General features: G+C 45.5%; 1 protein-coding gene across 1 annotated transcript in view; it reads right to left on the bottom strand.

The window, feature by feature from the left end:
• Positions 1-11,222: 11,222 nt before the first annotated feature.
• LOC148534359 (YEATS domain-containing protein 2-like) overlaps positions 11,223-21,014 on the bottom strand; it is a gene marked incomplete at its 5' end in the record, with an annotated part of 42,550 nt that continues 32,758 nt past the window's right edge. The window contains 5 exons of the mRNA XM_088466791.1: positions 11,223-11,585; positions 15,655-15,728; positions 15,839-15,913; positions 16,865-17,088; positions 19,375-19,576. Coding sequence (XP_088322917.1) covers positions 11,462-11,585; positions 15,655-15,728; positions 15,839-15,913; positions 16,865-17,088; positions 19,375-19,576 — 699 coding nt within the window. The remainder of the gene's footprint in view (positions 11,586-15,654; positions 15,729-15,838; positions 15,914-16,864; positions 17,089-19,374; positions 19,577-21,014) is intronic.

The raw sequence follows: 21,014 nt of genomic DNA, 5'->3' as shown, positions 1-21,014 counted from the left end.
ATGTACATTAAATTGCCTTTTATTTTATACAGTACCTTTATACAGTCAGGTGCATAAATATTGGGACATTGACAGAGTTTTCATATTTTGGCCTCTATTCACCACCACAATGGCTTTGAAATGAAACAAGATGTGCTTTAACTACAGACTTTCAGATTTAATTTGGGGGTTAATTACATCCAAATCAGGTGAACGGTGTAGGAATTACAACGGTTTCTATATGTGCCTCCCACTTTTTAAGGGGCCAAAAGTAATGGGACTATCAACTCAAAAGCTATTTCATGGACAGGTGTGGGCTATTCCCTCGTTATTTCATTATCAATTAAGCAGGTAAAAGGTCTGGAGTTGATTCTAGGTGTGACATTTGCATTTGGAATCAGTTGCTGTCGACTCAATATGAGATCCAAAGAGCTGTCACTATCAGTGAAGCAAGTCATCATTAGGCTGAAAAATCAAAACAAACCCATCAGAGAGATAGCAAAAACATTAGGTGTGGCCAAATCAACTGTTTGGAACATTCTTAAAAGGAAAAACGTACCAGAGAGCTCAGCAACACCAAAAGACCCGGAAGACCACGGAAAACAACTGTGGTGGATGACAGAAGAATTATTTCCCTGGTGAAGAAAAACCCCTTCACAACAGTTGGCCAAATCAAGAACACTCTCCAGGAGGTAGGTGTATATGTGTCAAAGTCAACAATCAAGAGAAGACTTCACAAGAGTGAATATAGAGGGTTCACCACAAGATGTAAACCATTGATGAGCCACAAAACCAGGAAGACCAGATTAGAGTTTGCCAAACAACATCTAAAAAAGCCATTACAGTCCTGGAACAACATCCTATGGACAGATGAGACAAAGATCAACTTGTACCAGAGTGATGGGAAGAGAAGAGTATGGAGAAGGAAAGGAACAGCTCATGATCCAAAACATACCACCTCATCAGTGAAGCATGATGGTGGTTGTGTCATGGCATGGGCATGTATGGCTGCCAATGGAACTGGTTCCCTTGTATTTATTGATGATGTGACTGCTGACAAAATCAGCAGAATGAATTCTGAAGTGTTTCGGGCAATATTATATGTTCATATTCAGTCAAATGCTTCAGAACTCATTGGACGGCGCTTCACAGTGCAGATGGACAATGACCCGAAGCATACTGCAAAAGCAACCAAAGAGTTTTTTAAGGCTAAAAAGTGGAATGTTATGCAATGGCCAAGTCAATCCCCTGACCTGAATCTGATTGAGCATGCATTTCACTTGATGAAGACAAAACTGAAGGGTAAATGCCCCAAGAACAAGCAGGAACTGAAGACATTTGCAGTAGAGGCCTGGCAGAGCATCACCAGGGATGAAACCCAGCGTCTGGTGATGTCTATGCGTTCCAGACTTTAGGCTGTAATTGCCTGCAAAGGATTTGCAACAAAGTATTAAAAGTGAAAGTTAGATTTAGGATTGTTTAGTTTGTCCCATTACTTTTGGCCCCTTAAAAAGTGGGAGGCACATATAGTAACCGTTGTAATTCCTACACCTGATTTGGATGTAATTACCCTCAAATTAAATCTGAAAGTCTGCAGTTAAATCACATCTTGTTTGTTTCATTTCAAAGCCATTGTGGTGGTGAATAGAGGCCAAAATATGAAAATTCTGTCAATGTCCCAATATTTATGCTCCTGACTGTATATGTTTTGTGAGAAATCCCACTCAGTTCACTTACTCCTTGAAATACCTTATACACCCACACCCCAACAAACCATTTATGCTTGCGCCCAATAAGACCTATCCGCATATCTTTATTTTAGTATAGAGAAAATTGGCTTGGATCACAATTGGGTGACTGTTAGGTAATAGTGGACACTAATTCCTGTGAAGAAACCAGGCCCAGCTGGTGTCCACCTCAACCAAAAAAATACTATCATGAGGGGCTTTCAAGCTGCGAATCCAACAAACAGCAGGATCCCCTCCACATTGGGCTCAGGGCATACCTTGGGTGGCAACTCACACAGCAAGTCATATAGCTGATACATAAGACACAGACTGGCTACTCCAGAGACCACCACAAACAGCAGTGAGACAGTCTAAGGATGGGTACACATCAGAACGACATACAAACTACGCAATGTTCCAATTTCTCTTCATCCCAGAACACACAATATAGAGCATACACACTACGCAATCTTCCAAACGATGGCACAATATATAATGTCAGAGGATTGTATCCAATTAATCTTTTCTTCTGTACACACTATGCAACCATTGTGTAGATCACTGACAGTTCAGGTGATGTCTTCAGGAAGGATTGGACCAATATATCTTGTGGTCTTCTGGTTGGGCATACACACTGCAAATGTGCACCACATCATTCATGACATCTGACGTGCAGCACATCAGATGTGCAGATGCGATGAATGACGCAAATGAACGCGCAATAGGGCCCACATACTATGCGATATGAACAAATTATCATTAAAATTTGCCTCAAAACGACAGTTCAATATATCACCTATGTGTACCCGGCCTAAGGGGTATATTTATTAAAGTGCGGGTTTATAGAAGTGGATGTGTTGCCCATAGCAACCAGATTCTACTTATCAAGCATCTTCTACAAGATGATAGCTAGAATCTGATTGGTTGCGATGGCAAACATCTCCACTTCTATATACCCCTAAATATCATCAACCACATCAGAGGCATATCAATTAAATAATGCAAATAGACCACAGCAGCCACACAAATAATTGATATAGTATCAATGGGAGGAATCGATGTACTCAGGTAACCAGAAGGGACTAAAAGTTATCATCTGCAACGTATACGTTCATGGGCTACATTTTCATGACCATGCCCTTACTGTACTCAGCCTATGCTTGTAGTCGAATTTTAGGAAATAGTCCTATCCTATGCAAGGAACACTACAGTTGTGTAATATCTGATCAGTTCAACTGTCAAAAGTATTAGTGAGACCTGGCGCTGTAAATTACGGAGGACCATTTGACTATGGCTTTGTGTTTTTAATAGTTTGAACATCAGAACAAAGATTATTAAACGTTTGTCATTTTCATGTAGCTGGACACCAGTCATTATATGGCAGTTTATATGCTGGTGCAAACTTTTCCCATGAATAATGTCCTCCAGAAGAGGATTTTAGACACCTAACTGGCTACACTAAATTATATGCCATCTTGTAAGAAAATCAGCAGGAAGTGGCACATCTCCATGCCAGGTATAATTTGCCCACACAATTATCCCACTTACTGGGCTATAATACCATGGTCGTTAGAAAAACACAATGGCCCTCATTCAGAGCCACTCGCTATTTGCGGTCGTTCGTTCTAAAACAAGGGGTGGCTATTCAAATGAACCGTTCGCTGTTTGCGGTCTGTTCACGCCTCTAGGTCTGAACGAGCGAACAAAACTTGCGTTCGTTTTTTGGAAAAATACGCCCCCTGGCCACTCGCATCCTACATCATGTCCGCTATTTATTAGATTAATCGAGTACATCGACCAGGGTATGAACTGCTCGCTATTCTTGTGGTTGGTTTTTGCTACCACAATTTTGCGAGCAGTTCTGGCTATAAAATAACCCAGTGACGTGGTCAATGACGCTGCTGTTTTAATTATGCACACCCATAAAACGCCCGTTTTGACCTTTAAGCACGCCTGCGATCGGATCTCCACTCCCCGTTTTCAAGCACCTTCCCCTGTTACCACACACATACCCCTCTTTCTGTCACTCAAATTATCAGGCATTCGCTATTTTGCGAGCACATGAATTTCAGCCGCACTGTGTGGTTCGCGCATGCGTATTACGATCCGTATGCATGCGCAGTTGGGCAAACATCGCTCAGAGCGAACGAGCAGCCACTTGCGTCCGGCTCTGAATCAGGGCCAATATTTGCAGAAAAGGTACCATTCGATGCTGTGCTTCAGACATCAAAACAGCTGGTGGGATGGCAATTAGCCCTCGTATCATAGCCATACGACATATAACCATTGATTCTTATACTGTGCACATGCGCAAAAGATAAAAGAAGCCGGAGCTTCCAGCATGAGCACATGAGCCGAGTTGGAGACACCATTTCTGGGTGTAAGCAGCAGAATTTAAACTGACTGATGGGCATCGGAAACAGCAAACCCACTATTTGATGGAAAAAGTGCTTCCTTCACATTTGGAACATTGATGGTTGCTAACCATTGGCTTCCAATGTCCATCCCTACTCCAGGCCAACAGACATTGGGGCAGATATATGCAATTCTGGAAAATTGTAAGTTGAAGAGTGATAATGTACCAGCAACTCAGCTCCTGTCATTTTACAGGCTGCATTTGAAAAATGACAGTTAGGAGCTGATTGGTTGGTAGTTTCTCTCTCCAATTTATCACTTTCCATAGCTTAGTACATCTGTCCCAAGATGTACTCATCCTAGGAGTCCTGCCATTACAGATACAGAGCTATTTAAAAACAGCCAATGCAGCAAAAACAGGATTTTGGTACTTACCGATAAATCCCTTTCTCAGGTTGCATAGGGGACACTGGAGGCTTCATGACAGTGGGGTATAGACGTGTGCTAAGTGGGAGCTGGCACTTTAAATTTTAGAAGTGTGACTAGCTTCTCCCCATCTATACCCCCCTACAAGCCCAGTCTTAGGAAACTGTGCCCGAGGAGAGCTGGAAAAAAAAAACAGAAGAGGAGGAGGTGAAGCAAGTACACATAACAACAATAATGAACGTGTAGAAAGTTTGAAAGAACAGTAACACAAAGAAAACATCAGTCATAACATATAATGACTACAACCATGGCAGGAAGGAACAGCGCAGGGTGGGCATCAAGTGACCCCTATGGAATTGGAGAAAGGGATTTATCGATAAGTACCAAAATCCTGTTTTCTCCTTCATCCACTAGGGGACACAGGAGGCCTCATGACAGTGGGGACATCCCCGAGCTCCCATCACGGGCGGGAGAGCGCCAAGGACCCAGCAAAACAGCATGGCCACACTGCGCTGCAAAGGCCGCTAACGTGTCAAATCTGTAAAAACAGATAAAAGGTATGCCGCCCAGACCAAGTGACCACCCGGCAAAGCAACTCCATGGTGCGAACAGCCGCCCACGAGGAACCCACTGAGCGAGTGAAATGGGCTGTAATAGAAAAAGGAGGCTCCTTGGAGGAGGCCACATATGCCTGTCTGATGGTCAGACAAATCCAGCGAGCAAGCGTGTTTGGAAGCTGGCCAACCAGGACGAGCAGCGTCATATAAGACAAACAGAGCGTCTGTTTTACGTATAGCTGCAGCCCTTTCACATAGATCCGAAGAGCTCTAACGACATCCAAGGATCTTGAAGTTGGTGAATCCTGTGGAAGAACCGGTACCACAATAGGTTGGTTGATGTGGAAAACCGAAACCACTTTGGGAAAAAAATTTCGCCCTATCCGAATGAAATACCAAGTATGTAGGACTACAGGATAGAGCCCCAAGCACCGACACCCGTCTGGCTGAGGCCAGCGCGAGTAGAAGTACCACCTTCCATGAAAGGTATTTAAACTCCACAATCTCCATAGGTTCGAACAGAGAAGACTAAGAAGGAAAGGACCAGATCCCATGGAGCCGTAGGAGGTACAAAGGGTGGTTGCAACCATATGACTCCTTGCAGAAAGGCCTGAACATCCGGAATCGAGGCCAGCTTCTTCTTGAAAAATACCAACAGTTCTGAAATTTGAACTTTCAGGGAACCTAGACGTAGTCCGGCCGAGAAGCCTGCTTGCAGAAAAAGGAGGAGTCTGGCTAGTTTAAAATCTGTAGGAGGCGACCCTTGCTGTTCACACCATGCAACATAAGCCTTCCAAATACGGTGGTAATGCTTTGAAGTAACTTTACGGGCTTGAAGCATAGTAGGGATTACACTGGATGGGATTCCTGTTCATCGTAATATGGCCCTTTCAACAGCCACACCGTCAAACGTAGCCGCCTTAAGTCTGGATTGCCTAAAGGACCCTGCCCTTCTGCACAACGGGAGGTTTCTGTTCTCCCTGAGCTCGCCTTAGGACACCTGCATTATGGTTTGACAGGTGTACCGCCCCAGTCAAAAACCCCACCTGCCACTGTCCCCGGAGCAGGTCGCGCGCCGGCCGGGTGAAGGGCCGGGCGCTTGGAGCTAGAAGCGAGAGCCCGCTCGGGGCTCGCCCCCCCCGCCTCACCGGGTAAGTGAAAAAACGATAAGATCTTCTCTTAGAGGTAGGGGCCACGGATCGTCGATCAGCATAAGGCGGAGGTTGGAATACCAAGCTCTGCGAGGCCAATCCGGAGCCACTAAGAGAACTTTGGACCTCTCCCTTTTGATGCGTTGTAGAATCCGAGGGAAAAGGTGGGAACAGGTAGATAAAACGGAACCGCCATGGTGCTGAAAGTACGTCCACTGCCACTCGGTCTCTCGTCCGAGAGCAGTACCAAGGCAGTTGATTTTGTCTGGACGCCATGAGGTCGACTTGCAGAAGACCCCAGCATTGGACAAGTTGTCAAAAAACCTGAGGATGGAGTGCCCATTTCCCTGGGTGCACATCCTGCAGGCTGAGGTAGTCTGCCTCCCAATTGTCGATGCCTGGAATGAAAATAGCTGAAATCGCCACCGCATACTTTTCTGCCCAGAGTAGGATGCAGCTTACTTCATTGCCGCCAGACTTCTGGTGCCATCCTGTCAGTTTATGTACGCCACTGCCGTGGCGTTGTCCAACTTGACTCTGACAGCTTGGCCCCGCAACAGGTGATGTGCTAGCTGAAGAGGGTAGATCACTGCCCGTAATTCCAAGATGTTTATCGGCAGACTTGCTTCCTATGAGGTCCAGCGGCCCTGGAAGAGGTGTTATGGAATCACTGCCCCACACCCTCTCAGACTCGCGTCTGTGGTGAGGAAAATCCAATCCCACACTCCGAATCTCTTGCCCTCCAATAGGTGCGATGAGTTCAGCCATCAGAGAAGGGACATCCGAGTTCTGGGACTTAATCTCACATGTTGGAGAGGAAGGAAGAGATGGGATCCTGACCACTGGGAGAGGAGGTCAAGAAGAAATGTCCTGAAGTGGAAACGTCCGTAAAGAATGGACTCGAATTGTCAGTTGCAGATGAGACTTGGGAAAGTTCAGGATCCACTCGTGACACATGAGGAGTTTGTGAGTCACTGCGATGTTCTGCAGTAATTGTTCTCTGGAATGAGCATTCAGAAGGTAAGGGATAATTGTGATCCCTTGTTTCCGAAGGAGACCCATCATCACCGCCATGATCTTCGTGAATGCCCTGGGGGCTGATGTTAAGCCGAAGAATAAGACCTGAAACTGGAAATGTGAGCGCCGAATGGCAAATCTTAGAAACGCCTGGTGAGGCGGCCAGATAGCGATGTGAAGGTAGGCATCCTTGATATCTAGAGATACCATGAATTTGCCTTCCCCCAGGCCAGCAATAACCGACTGAAGGTACTCAATCTTGAAAACCTTGTAGATCGCTTCTTGTAATATGACACTCCTGTAGTTGGAAACTGGCAAACCTGTGGTGAAAAACCAAGGGGGAGGTTGAATTGGAAAATCAAGCTTGTATCCCTGGGTGATGAGGTCCCGAAACCAAGCATCTGTACAAGATTCCGTCCATACTTTTCTGAAGTCCTGAAGGTGAGAGGGAAGCCCGTCATGCACTAGGTTTGGTAGTGGACCTCCTGTTGAGCAGATGTTGTTGCAGATCTGCCACGACCTCTGGAACCACAGGAAGTAGTAGGTCCTCCTCTAGAGCGACCACGGAAATGACCCGGGGGACGAAAGGACCGAAACGAGGGTCCGGAGTAGGGTCTTCTAGGAGGCGGAGCAGCCGACAAAACAAAAGTGGATTTACCCCCAGTAGCCTGAAAAATCTACTTATCGAGTTCCGCCCCAAATAAGACACTTCCCGTAAAAGGGAAGAGCTTCCACAGCTGTCTTCATTTCCGAATCCACCTGCCGTTGACAAAGCGCCCTGCCCGCTGAAACCTCCAGAGCTGAAGTTCTGGAGGTGAGATTACAAACATCCTCGGACGCCTCTCCAAGGTAGGCTGCAGCTTCCCCGATATGTTCTGCTAGAGGAATAAGTTCTTCTGCCGGGAGCTGGTCTCTCATCCCATCAGCTAACCGTTCTGGCCAAACCTCAATAGCTTTGTTAGTCCAGCAGCTTACAATTGCAGGACGCAAATTCACACCGGCAGCTGTATAAATAGACTTGAGTATTCTCCAGTCTCCTGTCCAATGTCTCTTTGAAAGACGTGGCTCCAGGAACCGGCAGTCTTTTTAGATAGATGAGAGACCGAAGGATCTACCGTAGGAAGAGTTTCACAAGATTTTCTGCTATCTGCAGGAACAGGATAGGAAGATAACAACCGCTGGGACAACTGAAACTTTTTATCCAAATGTTCCCAAGCTGAAACCAGAAGAGAATCTAGTTCTTCTGAAATTGGAAAAGTAGCCTGCCTTTGTTTCTTTAAAAAATAATTGCCGTGCAGGACCCTTTTCTTCATTCTCTATCTGCAATACTTGTCGCATGCAGAAATTAACACCTTTATCCCTTGAGACACAGGCTCAGGTTCCTCTTGGAGCTCCTCAGGCGAATCTAGAGTATATTCGTCCTCTTCTAGAGCCGGCATCTCCTCCTACACCGAGTCGTCCGACTGGAGAACTGAGGGTAACACTCTCTGGGTGCGCAGAGGACCCCTATATATTGTTCTTTGTGCAGGTAAATGACTTCTGAGAAGCCTTAAAATCCCTTCCAAAGTGTAGTGGAAAGGGTTAACAGGTAAAGACTGCGATATGCATAGGCAGGAGAGAAGTGTAGAAAAGGAGTATCACACTTGCCCCCAAAGCGCTTCTAGCAGTGCTAAAAACGCTAGGCATTTTAACAAGTAACTAAATGAGAATAAAAGTAGTTACTGTCTGCCTAAATGCTCTCCTAACAAGCCTAAACCCCACTGTGAACTTACAGGACAGGTCTTGCTCTCAGTCTCAGCGCAGCAAATGATCAGCAGTATACAGTGTCTCTCCTCACACAGCCACAACTGTATGCCGTCTGGCATCTGCGCTAATCGGAGCACCTGTAAAGCTGTTTAACCTAGCTACCTCGCTAATCGAGGAGCCAGGTGCATACTCACACACTGCCTGGCTGCCGGCGGAGATTAGACTAGCGGGGAACCTCACTGCGTGCAGTGGCATGCAGTACCCCCAGAGACAGTGGCCTCTGTAGTCGGGGACCCCAGGCGTACTGCAAGAAGTTGCGAGTGGGTCTCCTCCGGCAACTTCCAACGGAGCAGACAGGCAGGGGCAGATGCTGCCGGTCATTCCTCATTGCTTGAAATCTTCAGCTTCAGCGCTACTGTAACACTATTGAAACCCGTAGGAGAATTTGGTAACACTACCAGCTCCTCTCGGGCACAACCTAAGACTGGTCTTGTAGGGGCGTCTAGAGGGGGAGGAGCTAGTCACACTTCTAAAATTTAACGTGCCAGCTGCCACTTAGCACATGTTTATACCCCACTGTCATGAAGCCTCCAGTGTCCCCTAGGGGATGAAGGAGATATAGCGTTTTCCATACCATACTCTGATGGCACCATTACATAGAAAGAGTTCATCTAAATAAAACTCATCATCTAACTGTATGCTCACAGCACCAAGACAGCTTTCATTTAGCTGTGAGGATTTCCAGGTAACTGAGGGGGAAGATATATCAAACCTCCTAAAGAGGATAAGTGAAGGTGTTACTCACAACAACCAATAAGATTCTGGGTATCATTTTACAGAATGTACTAGTTAATAGATGGCTATAATCTGATTGGTTATGGGAAACATCTCTACTTGTCCTATTTAGGTTTGATAAATCTCCCACTAAAAGCTTTCCAGCAGCAATATAAAAAGAGTAACACAGCAAAACACTCAAATCAACAGCCAGCCATATTTTGAACATTGCATAGAAATCTTCAAAGTAACTGTCAGAAACAGCCGGACAGCTGTGCAGTTTACCTAAGGTACACAGGCAGCTTCTCTTCTCCCCTGGGCTGCTGCCTAAGGTACACAGGCAGCTTCTCTTCTCCCCTGGGCTGTTGCCTATGAGGCACAGGCAGCTTCTCTTCTCCCCTGGACTGTTGCCTATGAGGCACAGGCAGCTTCTCTTCTCCCCTGAGCTGTTGCCTAATGTACACAGGCAGCCTCACTTCTCCCCTGGGCTGTTGCCTAAGGTACACAGGCAGCTTCTCTTCTCCCCTGGGCTGTTGCCTATGAGGCACAGGCAGCTTCTCTTCTCCCCTGGGCTGTTGCCTAAGGTACACAGGCAGCTTCTCTTCTCCCCTGAGCTGTTGCCTAAGGTACACAGGCAGCTTCTCTTCTCCCCTGAGCTGTTGCCTAAGGTACACAGGCAGCTTCTCTTCTCCCCTGAGCTGTTGCCTAAGGTACACAGGCAGCTTCACTTCTCCCCTGGGCTGATGCCTAAGGTACACAGGCAGCTTCACTTCTCCCCTGGGCTGATGCCTAAGGTACACAGGCAGCTTCTCTTCTCCCCTGAGCTGTTGCCTAATGTACACAGGCAGCCTCACTTCTCCCCTGGGCTGTTGCCTAAGGTACACAGGCAGCTTCTCTTCTCCCCTGGGCTGTTGCCTATGAGGCACAGGCAGCTTCTCTTCTCCCCTGGGCTGTTGCCTAAGGTACACAGGCAGCTTCTCTTCTCCCCTGAGCTGTTGCCTAAAAGGTACACAGGCAGCTTCACTTCTCCCCTGGGCTTTTGCCTATGAGATATAGCTGATCACTGGGAGGAGAAAACTGGAATTCTGACTCCACTTCATTGGGTACCCAACCTTTACCAAACTACCTTGCCATTTCACTTGGGCTGGTGATGGTCCTGGCGGCATCTATGTACCACCGCCAAGCATGCCTGGCTTCAGGGATGGAACTACCAGTGGTGCACTGGCACCCCTGGAAACTAAGGAGCCAGTGACTGCCCAGACCAGCAACTAGTTTACCCCTGGTCTTGACCTTTTTGAGGAACTTGCCTAGGGCAGGGAGTATGGTCAGCCCCACTGCCTTGTGTGTGTAACCGCAGCATCACAGTCTGCATCATTGCAGACACCCCGCCAGTTTTCCCGCCCCGGCAATTGCCAACCAATTGGTTCTGACTCAAAAGGCTCATCACATAGTTATTAGTCTGATTTATAAAATGTAACTATAAGAGATAATTCAGGAACGTGTCATTTATTATTTTGACTCAAGTGGACACATACAAACATATGTACATACATACACAGAGTTTTAGAACACATAGAAGACCGTGTGTAGCAGAACAAGTAGCACAAAGTCAATGAACAGGAAGATACATTCTCTAGCTACAGCAGAGGACATAGTCCGATTCCGATGATTATGATCATGCCTCTGGTTTCCATGCCTTGTAGTGTATCTCTAGTACGGCTGTGATGTTCTATTTCAAGGGCAATTCATCTTCCACATTTAAAGCACCCATATGCCTGTTTGTCAAGAAGTCAAACAAAGGAATGTTGCATATCGCCTGATGGATGTTGGCAATGGTGATTTCTCTTGGTGCTCTGTTCACAGGGGAGAAACATAAGTTATTACAATATTAAAAGTTCTATAATAAAAATAACTATCCTGGTTTTTGTCCCTCCATACAAGCGTTGAAGATAGGGATTTAATTAAAAAGTCTCCTGCAGGTATGATATATACCAAGACAGGAGGGGAGGAATGCCTAACACAAATGGCCGCCTTCAGACTTCTCCGCCCAAGACAGCATCTGTAGAAATAGCAATGTCTATCTTGCTGGTGAGTAAGGTTTCAGGTTCCTATAAACAACTGATAATAAACTGCATTTCACAGGGGGACAGGCTTATAAAAGCTGGTGCTAACATCCTGATGCCGATTGTTATAGGAAGTGAAAAGTGGACTGTATTGGGTACAGCCACAGACTATACAGCACCTATTACAAGTATTTCCAGGTATATTGTTTCTGTGTGTATGTACATGGTGAACATAGAGGAATCTGCCTTATTTCTATTAACACATACATACACACCAATATATATACTGTAAATATATATAAAATGTACCCAGATAATACCGCTCTCTGTTGGAGGGGATGTGGCCTACCATCATTTTCAAATTGCGTGAAATTGGAAAAAAACTCGACTCCCCTACTAAACAAGGGGTTGTAAACAGAGTATGGTTCATGTCTTGAATGGAACATATCACTGGGCCCCTTCACAACATGAATGCTATGCAACATGCAGTCTGGTTACTTTGGTTCATTCAGTTACCTGGCGCCCAACTAAGAGATTTTGTTTTTATTCCTCACTTAGGACCTCATTCAGAGTCTGTCGCAAGCGCCGATGCGCTCGTAACCGACTCTATGGTTAGTCCTGCGCACGCGCAGCGGCCGCACTGCGTATGCGCAAGCCCCGGAGCGATCCGGAGCTCGTTACCAAAGGGGCGGCTGTCGATGTTGATCGACAGCTCGCCCCATTTGGTAGGCGGGCTGGGGGGGTGGTTTACAAAACGGAGGCGTTCCTTAATGAACGTCTACCGTTTTGTGGGCGGCCGCACTGACATCATCAGTGATGTCAGTGGGGAATTTCCTGCTCAAACAGAGCAAGAAGCTCCCTGGGGCTTAAGAGTGCCGAGACCCAACCTTAGTGTCTCGTCGTAAGCCCCAATGGTCGCGATGGTGATCACCATCGCGACCATCAACCTGGTTGGTCGTTAAACTGTGGGTGGTAACCCACAGCTTAACTAACGACCAGGAGGCGGTCGTTCAGGATGCAAGCGGCCGACCTGATTCAGTGCGACCGCTTGCGACTAACGACCGCCTCTGAATGAGGTCCTTATTTCCTGCTCTGTCCTGGCTCGTTCCCCCCTCTTTCTATACCTCCACAATTTTTCCCTTTTCCTTCTTGCCTGTCCCCAATGCACTTCCCTCTTCATCCCCCCCCCAAACAAGGCCTATACTTCTTCTCACTGATCCCTTTCCCACATGCTCCTCCCTTACCATTAATAGTTGATTGATGTTCTATTTAGTTTCAAGTTTGCCAACAATAATTGTTACTGTTATTGGACTTGTGTATCCTTAATATCTGCCTGTTATGGTACATTACATACTCTTTATTTACAAAAGAAAGATTTAAAAAAAAACACAATTATGTCTATTGCTCATCATGAGAAACAAGTAGGGTTATAATTAAAATAATTATTTGACAATTAATACAAAATACTAAAATACAGACACAATAGTAATCCTGCACAAACAGCATTAGCTTAATATTAGTACCAATATTCATGCCGCAACAGCAAACTAGAGGACCAGAGCCCTTGTGTATAGCGGCACCTCAGCACTAGTGGACCAAGCCAACACCATCTAACTGCAGCAGTCCGGTAACTTTGATGATCATATCACCACAACTGTAAAGGTAAATGTTACAGCTGGAACTTTCCCATCTTTTGGGAGAATTATTCCCTAACTTAAAGTTCAACTAATGCTGCATTGTTGGCTTTACTAAAGCTCCAACTAACACAGTTATTATGCTCAATGCTTTATTTCCCCTGAACTCACTATTAACTAATTGTTGCTATTGGGACGTTAATATCCTTACTAATATTAAGCTGATGCTGTTTTTGCAGGATTATTATTTTGGTATACGTTTAGGAAGTCGGAGGACGGAATGCTGACCGCCGGCTTCAAGACAATTTAATCCCGACGAGGGACCAATGACAGGCGTCTAAATCTTGACGCCTGTCATTTTACAGACTCTGGGAAGGGGGGGGGGGGGGGTTAGGTTTAGGCACAGGGGGGGAAGTTAGGGTTAGGGGGAAAAATAGGTTAGTTTATACTTACCTAGGGGCGATCGGGATTTCCTCCTCTGTCGGCCAGCCGCGGTCGGGATTTGAACCGCCGGCCACAGGTCCAGCAGTCAGCGTTCTCCCAAGGCTGTTTTCTGCGGGTGCATCGCCCCAGCAGAAAAAGCCTGCCACCCGGCACTTTTCCCCGCTGTGGAATGCTGGTCTCTGAAGTGGCAGTGGCGAGCGGCCAGCAAGTAAAGGTAAGTGCTGTGGCCGGGACCAGCCTGGGGGCACTGCATAAAGGGGCCAGCCTGGGGGCACTGCATAAAGGGGCCAGCCTGGGGGCACTGCATAAAGGGGGCAGGCTGGGGGCAATGCATAAAGGGGCTAGCCTGGGGGCACTGCATAAAGGGGCTAGTCTGGGGGCACTATTTAAGTCTGGGGTCACTGCATAACAGATCAGTCTGCGGGCACTACATAGGGGCACTACTTTAGCCAGGGGACACTGCATAAGGGCATAGCTAAACTACAGGTGGCAATGCATAAAGAGGAAAACTACAGGGGGCAATGTATAAAGGGCACAAATACAGGGGGCACTGCATAATGGGCAGTTTTGACTGACAGCCAGTGGGGGAGCAGCCTGAGACCTGTCGGGCTGGATTGGTAAGGGAGATACCCTTTTCCCGGCGCGCGCATAATTGTGAAGGCCCCCACTCAGCTACTTTTGGATGTCACCCGGCTGGAAAAAATTTCTGGGGAGAGCACTGGCGGTAATTCATACCGATTCCATTATTTTTACATTGTATCTGTATTTTAGCACTTTGTGTACAGTGTTATCTATAGTAATTGTAATTAAAAGCAAGTTAATTGTTTCTCAAGACATGCAACAGACATATTTGGTTTTAATTTACAAAGCGCAGTGATATATTTTCCTTTTTTCTTGATTCTACAATGGGCTCCATGGGAGTTTCCAGAGAGACTCATGATTTCAGGATGCTCCACCTCAGTGCTTCTACCAGACGTCCTCATGTTGGGGAACGCCATCTGCTAAACTCCCTGTAGGAATGCTCTGCGGTGCGTTCTGGTCATTGACACTCTGCCCAGCTTCTTTTGCCTGCATTGCCCCCCCCCCCCCGGTCCCCCAGACTCATGTTTATTGGCTGATATAATGTGGTATATAAAATGCCTAGTTATGTCCCTCAGTCTGCATGATCCTGTATAAGCTCAGTGTACAGGGCGATAATTGCTCCAAGGATTAAAGTGTTTATCTGGTCTGCACAGTGTGTACCCAGCTTAGCACGCATACAGTATCATCTGAGTGGAAGTATCATTTAGGGAACATAAAGGGAAAGTCTTTAGCAGGTATGACCAGCTGGAATCACAATCTCAATCATCTTATTATTCTAGTTAATTTTTTTCTAATAAGGTCCAGAAACAAATTTGGTGTTTAACCTGTTATGGCAAGGCCACTATTATACGCTCTGCTTGCTAAGGTATTTTCAAACTTTATAGATTCTGAAGAAAGCTATCCAGCTGGGGTCTTTGTGCACCCACTGAAGCCACACTACACGCCTTTCCCAGGGTGCTCTGGGGTCTTCAACATATACTTTTCAATGGAAACTATTCTAATCACCCTCCTTTATGGATAGCTATGACCGTACTGGGCCAGTACACAGCACTTTGAAAACGATTGCCAACAATAGAAGTCAGACCTCTAAAGAAAGCACGTACGGTTCATGAGAGCCGGGTTACCAAAAAGGCAGGGTAATTGTCCAGCGCTTTGCAACAGAGTGGGCACAACGCAATGAGAATGAGCACTCAACGTACCTTTTGCGAGACGTCATCTGGTAACCCACAGCTAAAGCATCTCTCATTAAGTCACTGACAAACTGCTCAGTGGCCTGAAAATAAAAAGGAGAAGAAAACTTGATATCCAATTAGAAAGCGATCAAACGTAAAGAGATGAAGATATTGGCATTTTGTTAGAGGGTTAGGAAATCCGGCATCATACCTTCAAAATCATCTCTTCTACGGGAGAGGCATATACATTTTTGTGAACTTCTATCGGTTGTAAGGAAACCCCTATCTAGAAAAACAAAAAGAATAGTTTACTAACTGGTAATAAATTCAACCAAGAACTGAACATTGATTTATATTTGGCAAGCACAATATGTTATCATGTAATTGTATTTTGCATTCATGATATTATAATATATATATATAATATATATACATACACACATATATATACATATACACAGAACAGAAGGTGCGGCACTCACGGACCAAAATTGAGGTATACAGAGGTGAATCAAGCAGAATAACGTTTCAGTTCTTTATAACTGTCTTCCAAGACAGTTATAAAGAACTGAAACGTTATTCTGCTTGATTCACCTCTGTATACCTCAATTTTGGTCCGTGAGTACCGCACCTTCTGTCTGTATATCCCCTTATTGTGGGGGCACCCGGGAAAAGTAATGTACATTGTGATGAGTGCCGGTCCTGTGCTGTTATATATATATATATATATATATATATATATATATATATAAATATATATATATATATATATATGCCAAACACGGACCGGCACTCTGTTCCTCAGTGTGTATAATGACTCCGGTGCCTTCAGGAAAAGTCTCATATATGTATCCAGTACAAACAGGCTGCGGCACTCGGAGATTCGTGAAAAAATTTATTTGGTTTAAATCACATTATGTACACATACCACCAACGTTTCGGGACTCTCCTGTTTATGCCTTGACAAAGGGACAGGAGAGTCCCGAAACGTTGGTGGTATGTGTACATAATGTGATTTAAACCAAATACATTTTTTCACGAATCTCCAAGTGCCGCAGCCTGTTTGTACTGGATATGGATATGGATATATATCTTCTATATATATATATATATTTTACACACAATTTTTAAAGGTTTAGTGATCTGCCGATCCAATTCCTAAAGTTAAAATATATTGGTATAGTAATATTAATCACACAAAATAACATGAGCACAATGTAGCCCTACTGAGCCCTACCTCCTGTGCTGCGTCTCTGATGAACTCACAGGACAGATTAGGAGTTAAGTAAAGCTTCCCATCACCTCCTTCTTCACTTTCCTTCTTGATCAGAGGTTTCCGTACTTCATCTATGCTCAAGATATCCACATCCTCATCCACTTCTCTCTGCTTCTTAAGAATCTTCTCTAATTCCTCCACTTTTCTGCAGAGAGCCTCAGGAGTAGAGTAGGAGGCGGGTAAGGCTGGAAAACACAACATATGGTTATCAGGTCAGACATCATCTGGAATGTCAGCCTTACTGTAAGAATTGTTATGTATTAGCAAGTGACATTCCATGCAAAAATGAATTTACGGCAAATAAAAATGTATCCCTCTGGAGATGTTATTCGCTGACCGCTGAGAATTGGCATCTGTCTATAACAGATTATAAAGTTACATAAACAGTGACTGTGAACCACTAGATACAGAGGACGGGTGTACAAGCATACATTTGCTAAAGTCTTTTGCTCAGGATATGATCTGGATTTCCATTACACATCTGCACACTCACTTATTTTAGCTGGGACAGTTTCTCCTAATTTGACCTGCTGGTATCATCTTGGGAAGTTGTACCCCTCATTATCGTCTATACACCCACGTTGTTTTGTAAGCAGTGGAATATACTTGATTGGGATTTGAATATTTAAGAGTCAGCGGTAGATAGGGATGACCATCAGACCATCGATGGCTAGAAACCAATCATGGTCATTCCCCGAGGCATGATGTTTTTACCATTGATGGTGGAGAACCTAATAGTTTCGGAACCATCAAAGGGCCGCGACAGCCGATGGTTGCCATTTTACACTGGCACTGCAGCGCAAAGCTGCTAGGCTGTCAGCCAGTAGTAACCCTACGCCACCACCAGGCCAGCCGCTGACTCGAGTCCTCCAATGGCATGCCGCGGCTTACTTAAGCCTTACACAGTTCATCAATTGTTGGCATGGACGGGCCAGCAGCCTCCCATGCACACCCTCTCCTTGCTGTGCACCGACTGCTGACTTGACAGCTCAGCTCTTAGTCAGCAGCCCCTCCCACTCTCTACGTTCATAGGTGGGCAAGGGGGCTACTCGTTGAGTCTTGCAACGCCTCTGTGGGCATGGTCTCCCTTCTTGCCTGTCAGTCAGAGTCACACACTGTCACTACTAGTCTTCTTGTCATGTCAAGTAGTACTGTACTGTACTACAGTCTGCGTGTGTGTGTCAGTGGCGCAATGATAGCTCCCCCCTAACTGCTGGCTCTGAGCTGTCACTACAATGATTGTATGTCAGTGTCACTTAGTCAGTGTGACTGTGCTGCCCACTGCTGCTGTACGATTCACACAGTGGACACAGGCAGGGAGACTTCATTTACTGATTGTGAAATTAACTGCTGCGCTGTGGGAATCTGTGCGCATGTGCGACACTTGGATTATAGGAACCATTGATGGTATGACACGGGATAGTTTTATACCAGTGATGATTCCTCTTGTTTATTCCATTGATGGAAAATACTCGATGGCCATCCCTAGTGGTAGAATGTCTGACACCACAATATTTCTGAATCAGTTATACAAGAGCCTCACATTAATAAGCCCATTTCTTTATTGAAATCCGAGACTGTGGTTTCCTGGCTGCCGTCATTTCCCTCCACCCATTATGATATTACCTTTGTGATATGCATCCCTGTCCTCACTAACCGTGTCACACACGTGGACTCTGCACTCCACATGATCAGCTTACTCCTCTCCTGACATAATCTGTGCTGCTGTGAACATTCCCCCAATCTGATTGGCTAATATACCGAGAACATCCAAGATTAGTAAGAGATGAATACCAGACACAATAAGGTGCCTGGGACTTTCCATAACTTACTCTGAGAAACAGATTGCCTATAAAAACAGACTAGCTGTTGTGGAACTACAAGTATGACTGGGCATGCTTCTACTTGTAGTGCCAGAAAACCTTGAGACACATAGGTTTGTTATAATGATACAGAAATTTGTAGTTCCAAAACAGCTGCAGAAGCACAGATAACCTGTAAGGCAGTATCAGGCAATCTTGCTAAAGTAACCTGGGATTTAGGGAACCACCTGCACATACTTGCCCTGCCAGCATGTGTTTTGTGAATAAACCCTAAAATTGGAATTTTAGCTGAGACTGCAGGATGGTTATCACATTATCTCTCCTCTGCATCATACGACTTCTAGACTTTAGGATTGTCCTAAAAACACTGAAATAGACATCCATTCACTATACAGTACCAGGATTATATCCTCACTAATCCTTCTAATCACTAACAACAAATTAGCATGTTAAATGATATCTAGTGGTAAGAATAGAAATGATACAATATAGGAAAAAGAGCAGACATTTCATCTAGTCATACTGTACAGTGCTTATACAGAATCCTGTATGTGCGTCATCAGTAGTGGAGACCACTTTTTTTTTTTTTAAATACACCCAAGACATAGAAATACCAATTATAATAGAAAGACGCTTCACTGTGCTTACCCGCCTCATTGTCTATACGAGTTAGCACATCTTCTATAGACTCCCGGTCATCGCTGGCACGCTCAGGGTCAGGGGGGGTGTACCCATGAATACGGCACCAATGTACAATTTCCTTATTTTTCAGGTGGGTAATGCTGCTAAATTTTGGCTGCTTTGTTATAATTTCCAGTAGCATTTTCTTCATGGCCACCGCCCGCTGCCACTAAACAATATGTATACAAAGCAAAGGGTGGAACAAATGATTTAGCAGGTAAACTCGTTAAAGATAAACTGTTACGGTCATCCACTGCCCACAATATACTGTATGCTTATAATACGAATCTGCAGCACATATTTGGGAGGGTATTCACTCAGGTGTGTGAATAGCAAAAATCTCATACAGTACCTGCAGGGTTTTCCCGTAGGTGCAGGATTTTTGCTCTTCAATTAGGTACGGGGGTTTTTCATTTATTGAGGCGCAGGAGATTTTTTTTCACTCGCAGCCCCAGAGCACGTCCAATTTTTCCTAAATTCCATATTTTTCAGAAAAATGGTCAAGTAATTGCTGCGCAGGGGAGTATCTACCCCTTGACGTAGCACTCGTCAGGGGCACCGGTCAAAGGAGGGGTGGGTGCTGCCTGATGGTGCCACCCGGGGGTTAGGTGGTACAGATGTGTACACATACATCTATCCTCCGTGCGCTACGAGTCGCGCTATACATAACAAGGGAGCTCCGTGCGATTCGGTAGCACCAAGCGTCTTTTCGTGTAACTTTTTACCTTCAAATGTGTCTTAGTAGCTGCTTGTGCTATCTATTCACATCGCTGTGCGTATGTCGATTAAAATGATGTGCAGCATGTCTATGTTCTGTGTGCGACTGCGGGTGTATCTGCATGCGAAATGCTATGTTAGTGTCAGCAGCTGTAACAGTGTAACATAGTGCAGTGTTGGCTAACCTTGACACTCCAGCTGTTATGGAACTACATAACCCAGCATGCACTGCTACAGTTTTGCCATTAGGGCATGCTAAAACTGTGGCAGGGCATGCTGGGATATATAGTTCCACAACAGCTGGAGTGTCAAGGTTAGCCAACACTGACGTAGTGTTTAGCATGCAGATACACCCGCAGACACACAGAGAATATAGGCATGCTGCTTATTTTTATATGTAGAAGCCACTTGTGCTAACTATTTACATCACTTTGCGAATAAGACGCATTTGAAGGTAAAAGTCACACAAAAAGTGGCTCTGCGCTACCGAGTAACGCCACGGCATGACGCGACTTAGAAGGGCTATTAGCGAGTAAGGAGGCTAGATGTATGAGGACACATTTGTAGATACCCCCTGTTCATGTACACATCTGAGTGAGATGTGAAATGACTGAGCAGGAAGCGCTGCACACCATGGCCGCTCGCACCGCCAGGACACCCAGCTGACTGTCCCAATTCCTAACTATGCGCTTGCACTGCTGCAGTGTGTAACTTCCAGTAACCCCACATAACTGCGTGCCAGAAAATGCTTTGTAACCCTGGCTGTATCTAGAATGTGAGAGGGGGGAGAGCTGTGTGGGAGGGGGAGGGAGGGGACCAGTGCATTATTTTGCCTGGGGCGCTCAGACCCCTAGATACACCCCTGTCTCTGCAGCACTCCCCCTATGAAC

The sequence above is a fragment of the Taudactylus pleione genome, unplaced genomic scaffold (assembly GCF_031769625.1).
Source record: "Taudactylus pleione unplaced genomic scaffold, aTauple2 ptg000066l, whole genome shotgun sequence".
NCBI lineage: Eukaryota > Metazoa > Chordata > Amphibia > Anura > Myobatrachidae > Taudactylus > Taudactylus pleione.
Note: the sequence above shows the minus strand (reverse complement) of the source record. Positions and strands in the feature narration are given on the sequence as shown.